Here is a 12,524-nt window from a genome sequence, read left to right on the forward strand (position 1 = left end):
GAAACAAAGTTACTTTCTTAAAGCTGTAGCCCCCCCACGGGCACACGCGCGCACACACACAGAAACACGCGCAGACACAGACACACACATGCCCCGGGCCGAGATTGCGTGACGGTCCCGGGTTCCCCCTGCCCAGACCCAGACAAGCCCCCACTACCAGATGCCCCCCCCACCCTGCTCCAGTCCTCCGCATCCAAACAGCTGCTTACCTGGGTGAGACAGAGCGGAGAATACATAACTGCCGGGCGGTGTGGTGTGCGTGTGCGTCTGGGTGTGCGGTTTGGAGGTGTGCGTGAGTGTGGGTGAGAGAGGAGAAAGAGGGAGAGAGAAAAAGAGAGGGAGAGGGAGAGAGAGAGAGAGAGAAGGGGGGAGAAAAAAAAAATCAAGCCTGCTTCTTGCGTTCACATTTCCAACTCGGCTCAACTGCAGCCAGCCAGCGCTATTGCCGCTCCATGAGCTGAACTTTAACCCCGCCTAGAGTTTCCCTACACTCCACTATACATGTCTACTGTACGCGGGCGTTAAAGGCATAGTGCACCCTTTCCCGCTCCCGCGCCGGCCCGGCCGGGTGCCCGCCAGCTGCCCGCGCGCCCGCCTCCGCCTCCGCTCTGCACCGCACCGTACAGCCGCCGCCCGCTCGCGCCGCCGCCGGCGGGGGGGGGGGGGATGTGGGGGAGGGGGCGGCTGCGGCGCCGCGCGGCCAGCCCGGTCCCCAGCCTCCGCGGCCGCTCGCGCTGCCCGCCCGCTCGCTCGCTCCCTCGCTCTCCCCCTCGCTCGCCCGCTCGCTAGCTCTCTAGCTCGCTCTCTCTCTCGGCCCCCCCGCCCCCCCTTCCCCGCTCAGCGCATTACTGGGTAACGCAGTGAGGAGCAGTTACAGTCTGTACTCCCGGGCAGCTATAGGCTGCCACAGGATGTGCTTAAGCAAACAAAACTACTTTTCCTCATCCCCATCCCCCCACCCCCGCCGCAGACCTTCGCGGACCTCGGTGGAGGATTTGGGCAACTTTGCCAGGTCGCCCTGCACCCCCTGGGCCACTGTGTGGGCACGAAGAGCACCGAGGAGGAGGCCGGGCGACACATTTGCATGTATGCAAATTTCTTTTAAAAATCAGACCTCCTAGGTAACTTTTTTTCCCCTCTGAAATGCGGTACGGCTCAAAGCATTGTAATCTCTCCAGCGAAGCTTTCTGTGGGAATAGATTCGTCGGCAGAGGTAATTATGCACAAAATCCTGCAAACTTTGGGCAGCTTCAGTCCTATGGCATTCAGAAGCGGGGGTGGTGAGGAATAATTTCACACAGAAGATTCACCGGATTGGAGAGGGGGGGGTCTGGAGAGAGGAAGGCGGAGATTAATGAGCGTTCTCCCTCCCAGGACTCTGTAACTAGTGGGTTTGAACACAGATGCCATACAAAAAGTTCTGTCACGTTCAGAACCAACAGTGGTTTAGCTGGGACATCTTTTTTTCTTTCTTTTTAGGAGGAAAAATATATATGAAAGAATATCCCCGTAGGGAAGGGATATATTCTGATCTACAAACAGTATGCCCAGAAATGGACATGGGTTATCCTTATGGTCCATTTACCTGGGACATAACTGGAAGGGTGCCTTTTTGAATCCCCTTTTTCCCTCCCTCAGGTAATAGTTCTTAAAATGGAAAAGAGCTTCCTGCAATTATTTTAGGTTTGCTAAAGTATTGTTTTGGCAGAAAAGGGGGGTGGTTTTTAGGGTTTGGCAAGTTGCCAATAAGCCTGCTTTTCCAGTTTTTTTTTTTTTTTTAACTTCATATTTTCTCTCTAGGCTCTCCTGGAAAAAAAAAAAAAAATGTGCATATATACCTGCCTCTTCCAAATCTCCATCCCATCTTCTCCTTCTTCTGTCCCTAAGACAGTTTGCTGCCTGATGCATTTGCCAACCCTTCTCAAAATTCCAAAAGGAAAGAGAAAGGTATCACATTGAATCGGACACTGGCACACAGACAGGGGAATCTGTTCCTTGTAGAGGTGACATAGCTAGAGAGACTCTGAAAAGAGGAAATTCCCACTAGGCAAATGAGGGTGAATGATGTGTAAGGCCACTTTCATTGAGGCAATTTTCTTTCTTCTTCTTCTTCTTCTTCTTCTTCTTCTTCTTCTTCTTCTTCTTCTTCTTCTTCTTCTTCTTCTTTTATTTTTATTTTTTTGGTGAAGGAGCAAGAAACACATTTCTTGCTGTAAATAAAATCCTCTGAAATAATTCTGCATCTGTCTAAAGTTATTTTATGCTTGTTCTCTAGTTGCTTTGCTGCTAAAATAATTCCCCAATACTCAGAAACAATTCTCCACCCCCCCCCCACCTCTCCTCCTGAATATCCTTAAAAATCTCTTCACATTATTTATAAAGTAGTGAAGGAAAATAATTTCAATCTTTTATTGGAAAGTTCATTTTTCCATACTAATCAACTGCATTTCCTTGGTTCCTCATGGTTTCCAGTAAGGGAGAAACGTCCTAAAAGCCAAGTCCAGTTACAGAGAACATCCCTGGCCACGAAAACATTTGCTGGGATCTATAACTAAAACGCGCTCCAAGTTTCCTAGATAGAAGTTTCTGGCTGACGGTCCCAACATGTAACTGAGGCACAGTGAGAAGTTATTGTTTCGAGTGTGTACTCTTGGGAAGCTCTCTTCCAGAACAGATTAAAATCTTTTTTTTTTTTTTTTGGAGGGGGGTGTATTAAAAGACACTTCTGCCTCTTTTCAAAACAGCAAAGATTCTTACTTTTGATTGAGTCTCAAAGAAAAAAAGATTTTTTTTTTTTTTCAAAAAGGGACTGGCACGTCGCCCTGTTTTTTTTTTTTTTTTTTCTTTTTAATGGGGGAAAGTAATTTAATGCTGATATTTCCACTTTAAAAACTTCTTTTGTTGCAGCAGTGGATATGCCCGCGATTTCCAGCTTTCTGCGGTTAGCAATATTATCTTAAGTAACTTTTGGCGCCCTTCGTAAGACTTTTGGATATGGGACGATTGTTTGCGCCCTCTAGGCAAGGGCTGGATCCAAGTTCAGCACCAAAGCCCTTCACATCCGCTCCTGCTTTCTCTCCTATCTCCGCCAGCTCCCGCTCCCTCCCCCGCGCGGGAGGGGGGTGGAAGGCGGGGGATACACTACAAAGCACAGTTCCAACTACAGCCTTTGGAAACAAGACTGAGAAAAATACAGTAGAAGAGTTACAGTTACAGAAAGGCTTCTGGTAACTTTCTCTCCAACAGGCATAAATTTAAACACACACACAAAGAAACAGATGTTCCTCAAAGGGCAGACGGGGGGGGGGGGGGTAAAAAACATTTCCAGTTCTCTCCCCTCTTCCCAGGTTGCAAAAGTAAATCCTTGTCCAGAGTTCACAAAGATACTAAGACACATGAGAGAGCAGAGATGGGGTTAAGGGAGACTAGACAGGGTAGGGTAGGAAACACAGGTGAAGTATGAAAACTAGTTTACTGCAATCATATAAATGGCCCATTGTTAGGAAGGATAAACCCCTTATTGGAAATAACTGCTCCAATCATTTATTTTGCAAGTGGTAGGAGGCTGCCTTGAAATGGGATTGTCTCTGCGCAAAGGAGGCTCCTGTCATGCTCTCTGCTATCCATATTCTTCCTGGCACAGAGCCCAGCCTTGCATTTACTGTGTTTTATTTGCAGAAACGTTACCTTGCCAGCTTTAGTGAAATCCTCTTAGATATATAAATTACGTCAATAAGGTTTCACTTATATGTACATCTCAAATACCTCTCGTTTTGGAGGTTACTTAATAGGGAGATCTTATTAATATGATTTAGATTTTAATGCCCAAAGTAGTGAAGATAGCACTGGGATTCATAAGTGACAACAACATTTATTCTGTAGTTCTTACCAAGACTAACTTTATTAACTAGCATTTTCCAACATTTTCTTTCTCTAGTTTCAACCTGCTGGTCACTTGCAGACTTTTCTTATATGCATATAAACCTAAATTGAATCATGTTGCTGAACTGAGCATCAAAGTGAATTCTAACATCAAACTGCAATTGATTGGAAGGCCTAAAGCCTTGAGAAATAGATGGGAATTTAATTTTTTTAAAAAAGGAAAGAACCCTTATAATTTTCCATTCACTTTCCAATAGAATTAGGTGTCTATAATGTTCATAGAGGAGGAGGGAAAGGAACATCTTAGTCAGAAGCTGCCAGTTACTGTCTCCAAGACAAGCTACAGTTGGTTCCCACTGGACTGGCATCAAGGACTTGAACAAGAGGCCAGACTCCAGCTAATAGGTAGGAAGTCAACAATCTCCTACACTTTCACCCTCCACAGGGGTTGTGACAACAAAAGGAAATGTGAACAGTCTTACTGTTTTATATGCTACTGACCATACAACCTAAATAGCAGAATTCAAGAAAATATACTCCTTTATCCTTTTCCTTCCAAATCTATAAAATAGCTTTCAGTCCACCTATGACCCATTCTCTCTTAAAACTATTCTTTTGAGTTCAAGGGAAGCTTGCCCATTTCTTCAAAGAATTTGAAATGCCAAAGCTACTAAGAGAATCAGGGTGAAAAATTCTGTAATGCTGAGTATGCAATATCTTACTTCCCAAAGCTCACTACAGTCCCAAAATTAAGGCAAGACTTAGACACACATTTCCTAAATAAGTTGAACCTCTACTTCCAAAATAGTTACTAACTTCCTTAAATGTAAAAATAATAACTAATGCAAAATTAATTTTTTCCCTGATAGAATTTTTCCGAGTTTTCTTTCTCAAAGAGAAAAGGAGAAGGCGCACGATTCATGCAAAAAATTCCCCAATCAGCTTTTTCTTCTTCTTAAACTTGCAAACGCTTTCCTATTGTGCTTGCTAAATCCGGAAGAGCTTGTAGCTTTGACAGCTTGAACCACACCATCCCTTTCAGAGCCGCAGAGAACTTCAGATCTCCTCTGCCCCGCCCCTCTGGCTCTTGCGAACCATTGTACACCCAAGCTTTCTTGTGATTGGATAAACCTTTTGTCAATCTCTCAGGTTGTCTCATTGATTAGAGGATCGAATCGTCAATTATTCTCCCGGTCCAGACATTTCTTTTCGTGTTAGGTTGACTGCTGAGGCCAGACGTCTTTTACAGAACAGAGCACGTACAGGATTTCCCCCCACCCCTTTCTGGAACCGAGCAAGCGCTAGGAGGAAAAAAAAAATCTGTTAAGCTCAGCAATTTTTTCAAATCCCGAAAAGAAAAAAAAGGAAACCCGGTCTCTGATCCACATAGCAAAAACACCATCCGCAAAGCTACATCTTTAAAACAAAACCATCACAATAGACATTTACGCAGCAATCACTTAAGTGCATATGCGAGCTAGAGAAATTTTAAAGTCTTAGTCATTAAGCAAAATCATTCTACCATTATTGTTTATAAAATGCATATCGTATAAATGTAAAATAGAAAGTTTAAGATGTACCACGTACCATTGCAATGTAAAAAGAGTACGTGAGAAACTTTAAAATGCTCAGACGAATTGCTTCATTTGTTGTCCCCCTTTTTTTGCATTTTAAAAATATCTAAATAAACTTGGAACCGTTGAAAACCCGGAAGAGGTTTTTTTTTTAAACGCTGTTGGCCAATTGCAGGCTTCTTGGAGAATTTTTTTTTTTTAACTCCAAATCAGAAGTCTTTTGCAATGGCAATGCACGCTGTCTCTCTCTTTCTCTCCCTCTCTCTCTTTTCTCCTTTCAACCCTCCCCCGCCCCTCCCTCTCCCTCTCCCTCTCCTGAAAAAGATCCAACCTGGACTGGCTGGGTCTCAGATTCTCTCTGGTTATGCCTTGTGTGCTTTGGATTGTATGAGACTTTGCAGAAGTTGCAATCCATTCGGCAGTCCCTCAGTTCCCTCCCTACCCTCTTGTTTATTTCCGCAATCGCTGCAATTTGCATAGTAACCACGCACTAGGCGGCGGCGGCTGCCTGCGGAGGGGGCCTGGAGGGGGGCAGGGAAAAGGCCTTGCCCCCTTCTCCTCTCCTCCCGTCTCTCTCCCCGCCAGTCTCCTCCTCCCCCACTGCGTGTGGCCAATGGGAGCCCCTGCCTTCAGCGCAAGCTCGGGTCGGGACAGGGTTCTGAAGAAAAGCCCCTGTGTTACTAGGCCCCGCTCACGGGACCGTGTTTTTGGCGCAGTGGAAGTTCCCCTGCTTGTGGATCCCGCAGCGAGTACTGGGAGATGTGAGGATATAGTACCTTCGCCTGAGGTTGTGCGGGTTCTGCAAGTTTTAATCAAGTCTGCACACCTGCTTTCTCGGTTTCTTTTTCCAGAGCCTCTTGTGAGTTATTAGGCTAGTTCATGGTGGTTAGTGAGAGATTTAACCTTTATTTGCACTAGTATAGACCAAGAGTTAAAGATCCTCTTTGGTGCATTAAATCTAGAGAGTGCAAAATGTCACAGAGAACTTACAGTAAGATAAAGCATCCACCCTGGGTTTTGGAAAGAAAAAAGACAGTGGCTCTATTTTCTGCAGATGGCTGAGCATAGAATTGCTAGGTGGGCTCCCTGAAGAGTAAAGCCATTCCTTTAAAGCAGAAGATACAGTGACAGCCTACTGTAACTGCCAAGCATCTAATTTGCCAATATCCTTACAAATCCCGTGTTCCACAAAGTGTAAGGCAAGCCCTCCCTCCCCACAAGAGAAGAGCTGTTAAGAGTTTTGACATGGGGGGCGGGGGCCATTAAAGATAATTATTGGAACATGGAGTACTTCCTTTCACTGGTTTGTCTTATTTCATTAACCCAGACTCTTTCTTTAAGACCATGTCATCTGGATATTTCAATGTCAAAGTTTTTTTTTGTTTGTTTTAATCATCAAGATAGCCATTAGTGCAGAACAGGGCCAGACAGCTCTAAAAGGAGAAAGTATCTCTTTAAATGGAAAGCTTCACAACCAGGCTTTTGAGCTTTGTGTCCTTGCTTTTATTTAAAAAAAAAAAAAAAAAAAAAAAAAGTGTTTGTTTGCTTTAGTTAAGTAGCTTAGGACATTTTGCTGAATAACCAACCAAGTTACAAGAAGAATGTCTGTTTAGCTTACTTGATAAAAATTATCCAATAAGTCAAAAAGAATAGAAAGCAACCTGGCAGTTGTCAGATTTTCTTAATATTCTTGTAAAAGGACCTAATTAATAATAAGAATTTACACAGTTGAATTAGAAGTCAGAGAAATTTCATATTTTATTTCGAATCACATTTTGGGTTTTAGTTTTGCACTTCAGGAGTAGTCAACGGATCAGCATTTCTGGGAGGTTTCATACTGTGCTGTCCTTGGCATTAGACAAGCTTTGCTCTTCTGGCCTGCTTTTCACAGAAGCAGGTATTCTCTTACTCTACAAAGCCTGTGGCATTTAATCCAGTCCTTCACTAAGCATGTCCACTTGGCATACTACTTTCACCTGGAAATACACTTGATGGCACATAGCCGTTTAAGTAAAAGAAAAAAAAAATGTGTTTCGAAGTAATAAAATTCTAGGCCTAGTTCAGCTGGTACCAGGTCTTGTGAACTTGAGACCATTGTGTAACACTTGTAAATTAGAACATCAACTTATTGGGAGAGGTGGAGGGCTGTTTTGTCAAGAGTTAAGAACCTCTGAAATGCAAGAGATATCAAGTTGTTTTGTGCTGCTCTGTGTTTTGCATTGCCATGGTCTAAATAATCCCTAATGCTACGTAAGCCAGGCCTTGTCCATAGTTGATAACAACAAGTTTTCAGTACATTGTCTTTAGCTCATTAACTTGATTTACTGGGGTAGATTGGCACCATTTTCAAAGTGACCTTTTATATTTCCATCTAGTCAACAAAAACATAGGCTTTGGAGTCAAACTTAGCTTTTTAATGTTGGTCATACCATGGAACACTAGTCAAATTATTTAATCTCTGCAAGCTTTAGCTTCTGCATCTGGAAGATGAGAATTATTAAAATAATGTATGTAACATGCCTAGGGTATTTAGTGTACCCAATATATGGTAGTTATAACAATACCACATTCTAGGCACAGTGAATGAATAAAGAAGAATAAAACATTATCTCTGCCTCCAAGAAACGTTCAGTCCTATGGAAGAAGACACAAAGCTTAATAATAATATAATGTGATAAATCCATTTTAGGTATATATAAAGAACAAATGGTAATAGAATGACCAGTTTTGTGTAGGTGTGACAATAATCATAGAGGCTAAAAAAGAGCAAATGATGTTTGTGTTGGGCCAGAAGTATAAACTTGTCAGGTGAGCAAGGGAGAAGCAGGGCATTCCTCTCTGGGAAAGAACAGTGGTGTCAATGTATATAATGGGCAAAAAAAAAAAAAAGAATGTATTTCTAATATTGCCTAACTTGAATTAGCTTGCTTTATAGGAACTAAGGGTGAAGTTACAAAAGCAGGCCTTGGCAAGAGTCTTAAGAACTATTTAAACTTTCACTTGGGGGACAGGGAAGACATCAGAAGCATTTAGCCAAGAGATGTAAAAGGTCAGATTTGCAAATTAGAAAGATCATTCTAGTAATGGAGACAAAGAGAACAGAAAGAAGAGGATATCTTGCGCTATGGCATAGCTGGAATGAATGAAAAAAAAGAAGGAAAAAAGAGTGGATGGCAGGAGAGAGGTGAGGAAGCAAGGGAAATCCAACACTGATATTATCTTTCAGGGATTTTGATCAATTTAGAACAATTTAGAAGTGAAATATTTCTGGATCCTGCCAAAATTTAAATATTCAGATGTACAGGATGGTCAGTAGTGTAAGAGGTTCTCTCTAGTCCACAAATTGCAACTTCTATAATCTTAAACCTACTAATATTAAATAATATTAAAATAATACCAGAAACAATAGCTTTTGTGGATTGTTTACATTGTTTTGACATTATTTTTGATTCTTCTTACCCTCTGAATTTTCATTCTGGTAGCCTCAGCTCTATCATGCCCTTGGAAACCAGGTGCACATCAAGTAGGGTGACTTTGTGTTGCCAACCCCATTGAGAGCCTCAGGTTTCCATGTAAGTTGGCTTTATGCCTTGAAAATAGTAGGCTCTTCCAGGAATTCTGCTTTGTTGACCCAAATAAAAACATAATCCTCTTGTAAGACATTGATATGGAAACTAGAACATCAGAGTCTTACAGAATTAGAGTAATAATTCAAAATTGCAATATTTTAAATAATCAATTTGTTTAATGTATAAATTAAACAATTTTGACACAGAGATATTACTTTACATTTTCTTGATTTGCCTAAATCCTATATCATCCGAAGCACTTTTTAAACAAAGTGACCACCACAGGCATTCAAAGGACTAACATGGCAATTTAAATGATAAACACTGCAAGTAAAATTAAACACAGGAATTAATGAGGCCCTCAAGTAACCAAGTTGTGGCAGACAATTGTCACTCCCCAACCCCCAATCTGTTCTTTCTCTAGTGCTAGATATATAGATGAATAGTTTAGAGTCAGCATTTCCCAGGCTTCCTTGCAGTTAGGTACTGTATTTCAATGCACAATCATAGCTTGTGCTGTTTTTTTCAATTCAAAACTTGGTTTATAACCTTTCATTGTGTAATCATCACATGATATCATTTTGTTCATCATGCCAATTAAAAGGGAAACAGATCAGAAGTGCATTCACCAGTGGCATGTAGATGTATGTCAAATTCTTTTTTTTCACACTGGAAACATGTTTGCTAAATTGTCAGGAAGAAATGATGTACATCAACTTGGACTATTCAGTTTTAATGTGCATTCACAAGTATTCTGTGCATCCTAATCTTTCACCAAAGACAGTTTAGCAATAAATAATTCTTAAGTAACACTGGCACAATAAAAAAAAAAAACAGTTTTACATAATGGTTCCACCCCACTTTTTGCAAACAAAAAAAATTGGCTTAAAATCGGCAATGTTTATGCAGTGAAAATATGGTATAACATGCAAGTAAGTTCTTCCTTTTTCTTTTTTTAAACTTCTTAATGAAATGTGAGCAGAACTGTTGAGTGCAACTTTCATGCCACTTGCTTAGAAGAAATTGTGCTTGTGGCTCTTTCCAGAAGCTGCAATGAGGCCATCTTAGAGCCCTAACTTCAACTATGAAGACTAGGACAGTGGCCTGGGAGAGAAGACTATGATAACAAGGAAGGAACTTGAGTCCCTAAATGACCTCATGGCGCAGAGCTGCTTCTACAGTCTGAATCATATTTAAGCCACTTTGTTTTGGAGTTTCTGATACAACAGCCTATCCTTTACTCTAGCTAATAATCAAGACTATAAAACAATTTCATAATAACTTTGAGTAGTTTTCTCTCAGAAATCATATGGCCTAACCTGGTATCCCTAACCTGGTACGTAATACATTTGATTTTATTATCAGTCTTCTTCCCCAGATTCCCTCCTGCTCAGTCTCTCCCCCGCTGTACCCTCATCTCAGCTCCAGTAAATGACTCACTTTTCGCTTTTCATCACTTCCTAACACACCACGCATGTTAATCCCTCTTTTTTTTTTTCCTTGTTTGCATGATTCCTTCTTCCCAGAAGCCCCTCGAAAGTTTCTCCCTGTTCCATTCCTTCTTTCAAGAGCCAAGTGCTACTTACCAACTTCCCCCAGAAGAACTGGTCAATCCCTCTAAGCTCTTTCATTCATCTACAATAACTCTGTTCACATAACACATCCGCTATTTATTTCTTTCTGTCTACTAGACTATACGCTCCTTTAAAGTGCAATCATTTTATTCATCTTGTATGCCTGGAAGCAAAATGTCAAAGTGAGTATCAAACCCTCAATTAATTGGTGACGAATTAATATGTGAATTAATACATGAACAAATGACTACCTTTTTCAGCCTTGCACTCTGATAGAAAATAGGGTCAGGAGTAAGATCAGTGCAAGATGGCATCATCATAAGAGGATATTTCTAAGTATAAATAGCAAAATATTGAATTTGCCCTTCATAGGACATGCACATGTTATCATCTGTACCCTTCCTGCTGGGTGACTGGGTCAGGCATTGCTATCTCACCACACAATTGAGGAAACTGAGGCTCAGGAAAGTATGGGGAGCCGCTCAAGGTCATTCACTTAGTGAATAGTTGTATAGTATATTCAGTTTATTTAGAATCCTTCTCCAATGCTTTTGCTTGTGTTTAGGCCTCAACTTTTTTTTTTTTTTTTTTTTTTTTTTAGTTGTTGATAGACCTTTATTTTATGTGGTGCTTTATTTTATGTGTACCTCACACATGCCAGGCAAGTGCACTACTGCTGAACCACAGCTCCAGCCCAAGGCCTCAAATTTTTAAAAGTACAATTTTGATGGTTAGCTGGCTCTAATCGTAGCCTAAGGTAAATATATGGACTTGTTTTTTGTTTGTTTTGGGGGCACTGGGCTTTGATCCTGGGGCCACTCAACCTTTGAACTATATCCCATCCCCTTTTTATTGTTGATTTTGAGACAGGGTCTTGATAAGTTGCTGGGGCTGGCCTGGAACTTATGATCCTCCTTGCCTCAACTTCTCGAATAGCTGGGATCCCATGTGTACATCACCACACTTAGCCGGGACCCATCTTCTTATCTTGTATACACCACAATAAACTGCACAAGACTGAAAGTGATATCTTATAACTGAGCTGCTAGGGAAGCCAAAGAGGAAATCCTGCCTGAAATAGAAGCAGCAAAGTATGAGTTGACAATTTACAGGAGAAAGCTGAAAGAGAGCTCAGAAATTTCCAGCTACCACAGTTTACAGATGACAAAACTGAAACTACCAGAGTTAAGGAGCTAGCTTTGTGGCCAAACAGCTGGTAAAGAATTAATCCCCAGTCCAGTGCCAGTTTCATTATGTCATGCAAAGGATATTTTTCAGGAATGAGAAAGGAGTGAGTAACTATCTCTGGTATCAAAATAAGAAAGAGGCCTGGGAAAGAAAAGATTTACTGTCAACGAATCTGAAAGAGGAGAGGAAACAGTTAATTGCTTGAACAAAATCCAGGCTAGTGCTTAAAGATTTACCCAAACGTGTTTAGATAGTTAAAAGATAATTTTCAGGAGAAATAAATGAAGGTGAAGGCAGGAGTCTAGAATCCTAAGGTAGAGTCATGACTAGATGCTTAGAGCTGTCTGCTGACATAGGTTCCTATTCTCTACTCCTGGTGGCCTTGGGCACTTCAACTTCTCTGACATCCCCTCAGACTTTCTTCTCTGTAAAATGTAAATAGAATCAGTGTGACTTGCTTCATGAAGTTTTGTGAGGACTCAAAGAAATCATGAATGTGAAACTGTTCAAAATATTTAAGTTTCTGTTCTATAAAGGCCTGTACCACCAATAGTTGTTAGTAGAGGTTTATATAGAGCAAATGTGGTTATTTAATCATATTTATCCTGCCTGTATCTTGTCGGCTTTAGAGTAGAAGTATATGTGTAACACACACACACACACACACACACACACACACAATCTATTAAGATAAAAATAAAGAGTGGCATCAAGGACAACTTTCAAAAAGATTTATA

The 12,524-nt window shown here is 41.3% G+C and overlaps 1 protein-coding gene across 4 annotated transcripts in view; it reads right to left on the reverse strand.

Moving 5' to 3' along the window:
* Positions 1-1,101, reverse strand: part of Nfia (nuclear factor I A) — a 356,002-nt gene extending 354,901 nt beyond the window's left edge. For 3 of the 4 annotated variants that reach the window (XM_076860282.2, XM_076860283.2, XM_076860284.2), the window contains exon 1: positions 210-609. In XM_076860282.2, coding sequence (XP_076716397.1) covers positions 210-236 — 27 coding nt within the window. In that variant the 5' untranslated portion in view covers positions 237-609. Of the gene's footprint in view, positions 1-209; positions 610-982 lie in introns of those variants that run through there. The other variant, XM_076860285.2, reaches the window with a different exon arrangement.
* Between the last annotated feature and the right edge of the window lie 11,423 nt (positions 1,102-12,524).

This window comes from Callospermophilus lateralis, chromosome 7 (genome assembly GCF_048772815.1).
Source record: "Callospermophilus lateralis isolate mCalLat2 chromosome 7, mCalLat2.hap1, whole genome shotgun sequence".
NCBI lineage: Eukaryota > Metazoa > Chordata > Mammalia > Rodentia > Sciuridae > Callospermophilus > Callospermophilus lateralis.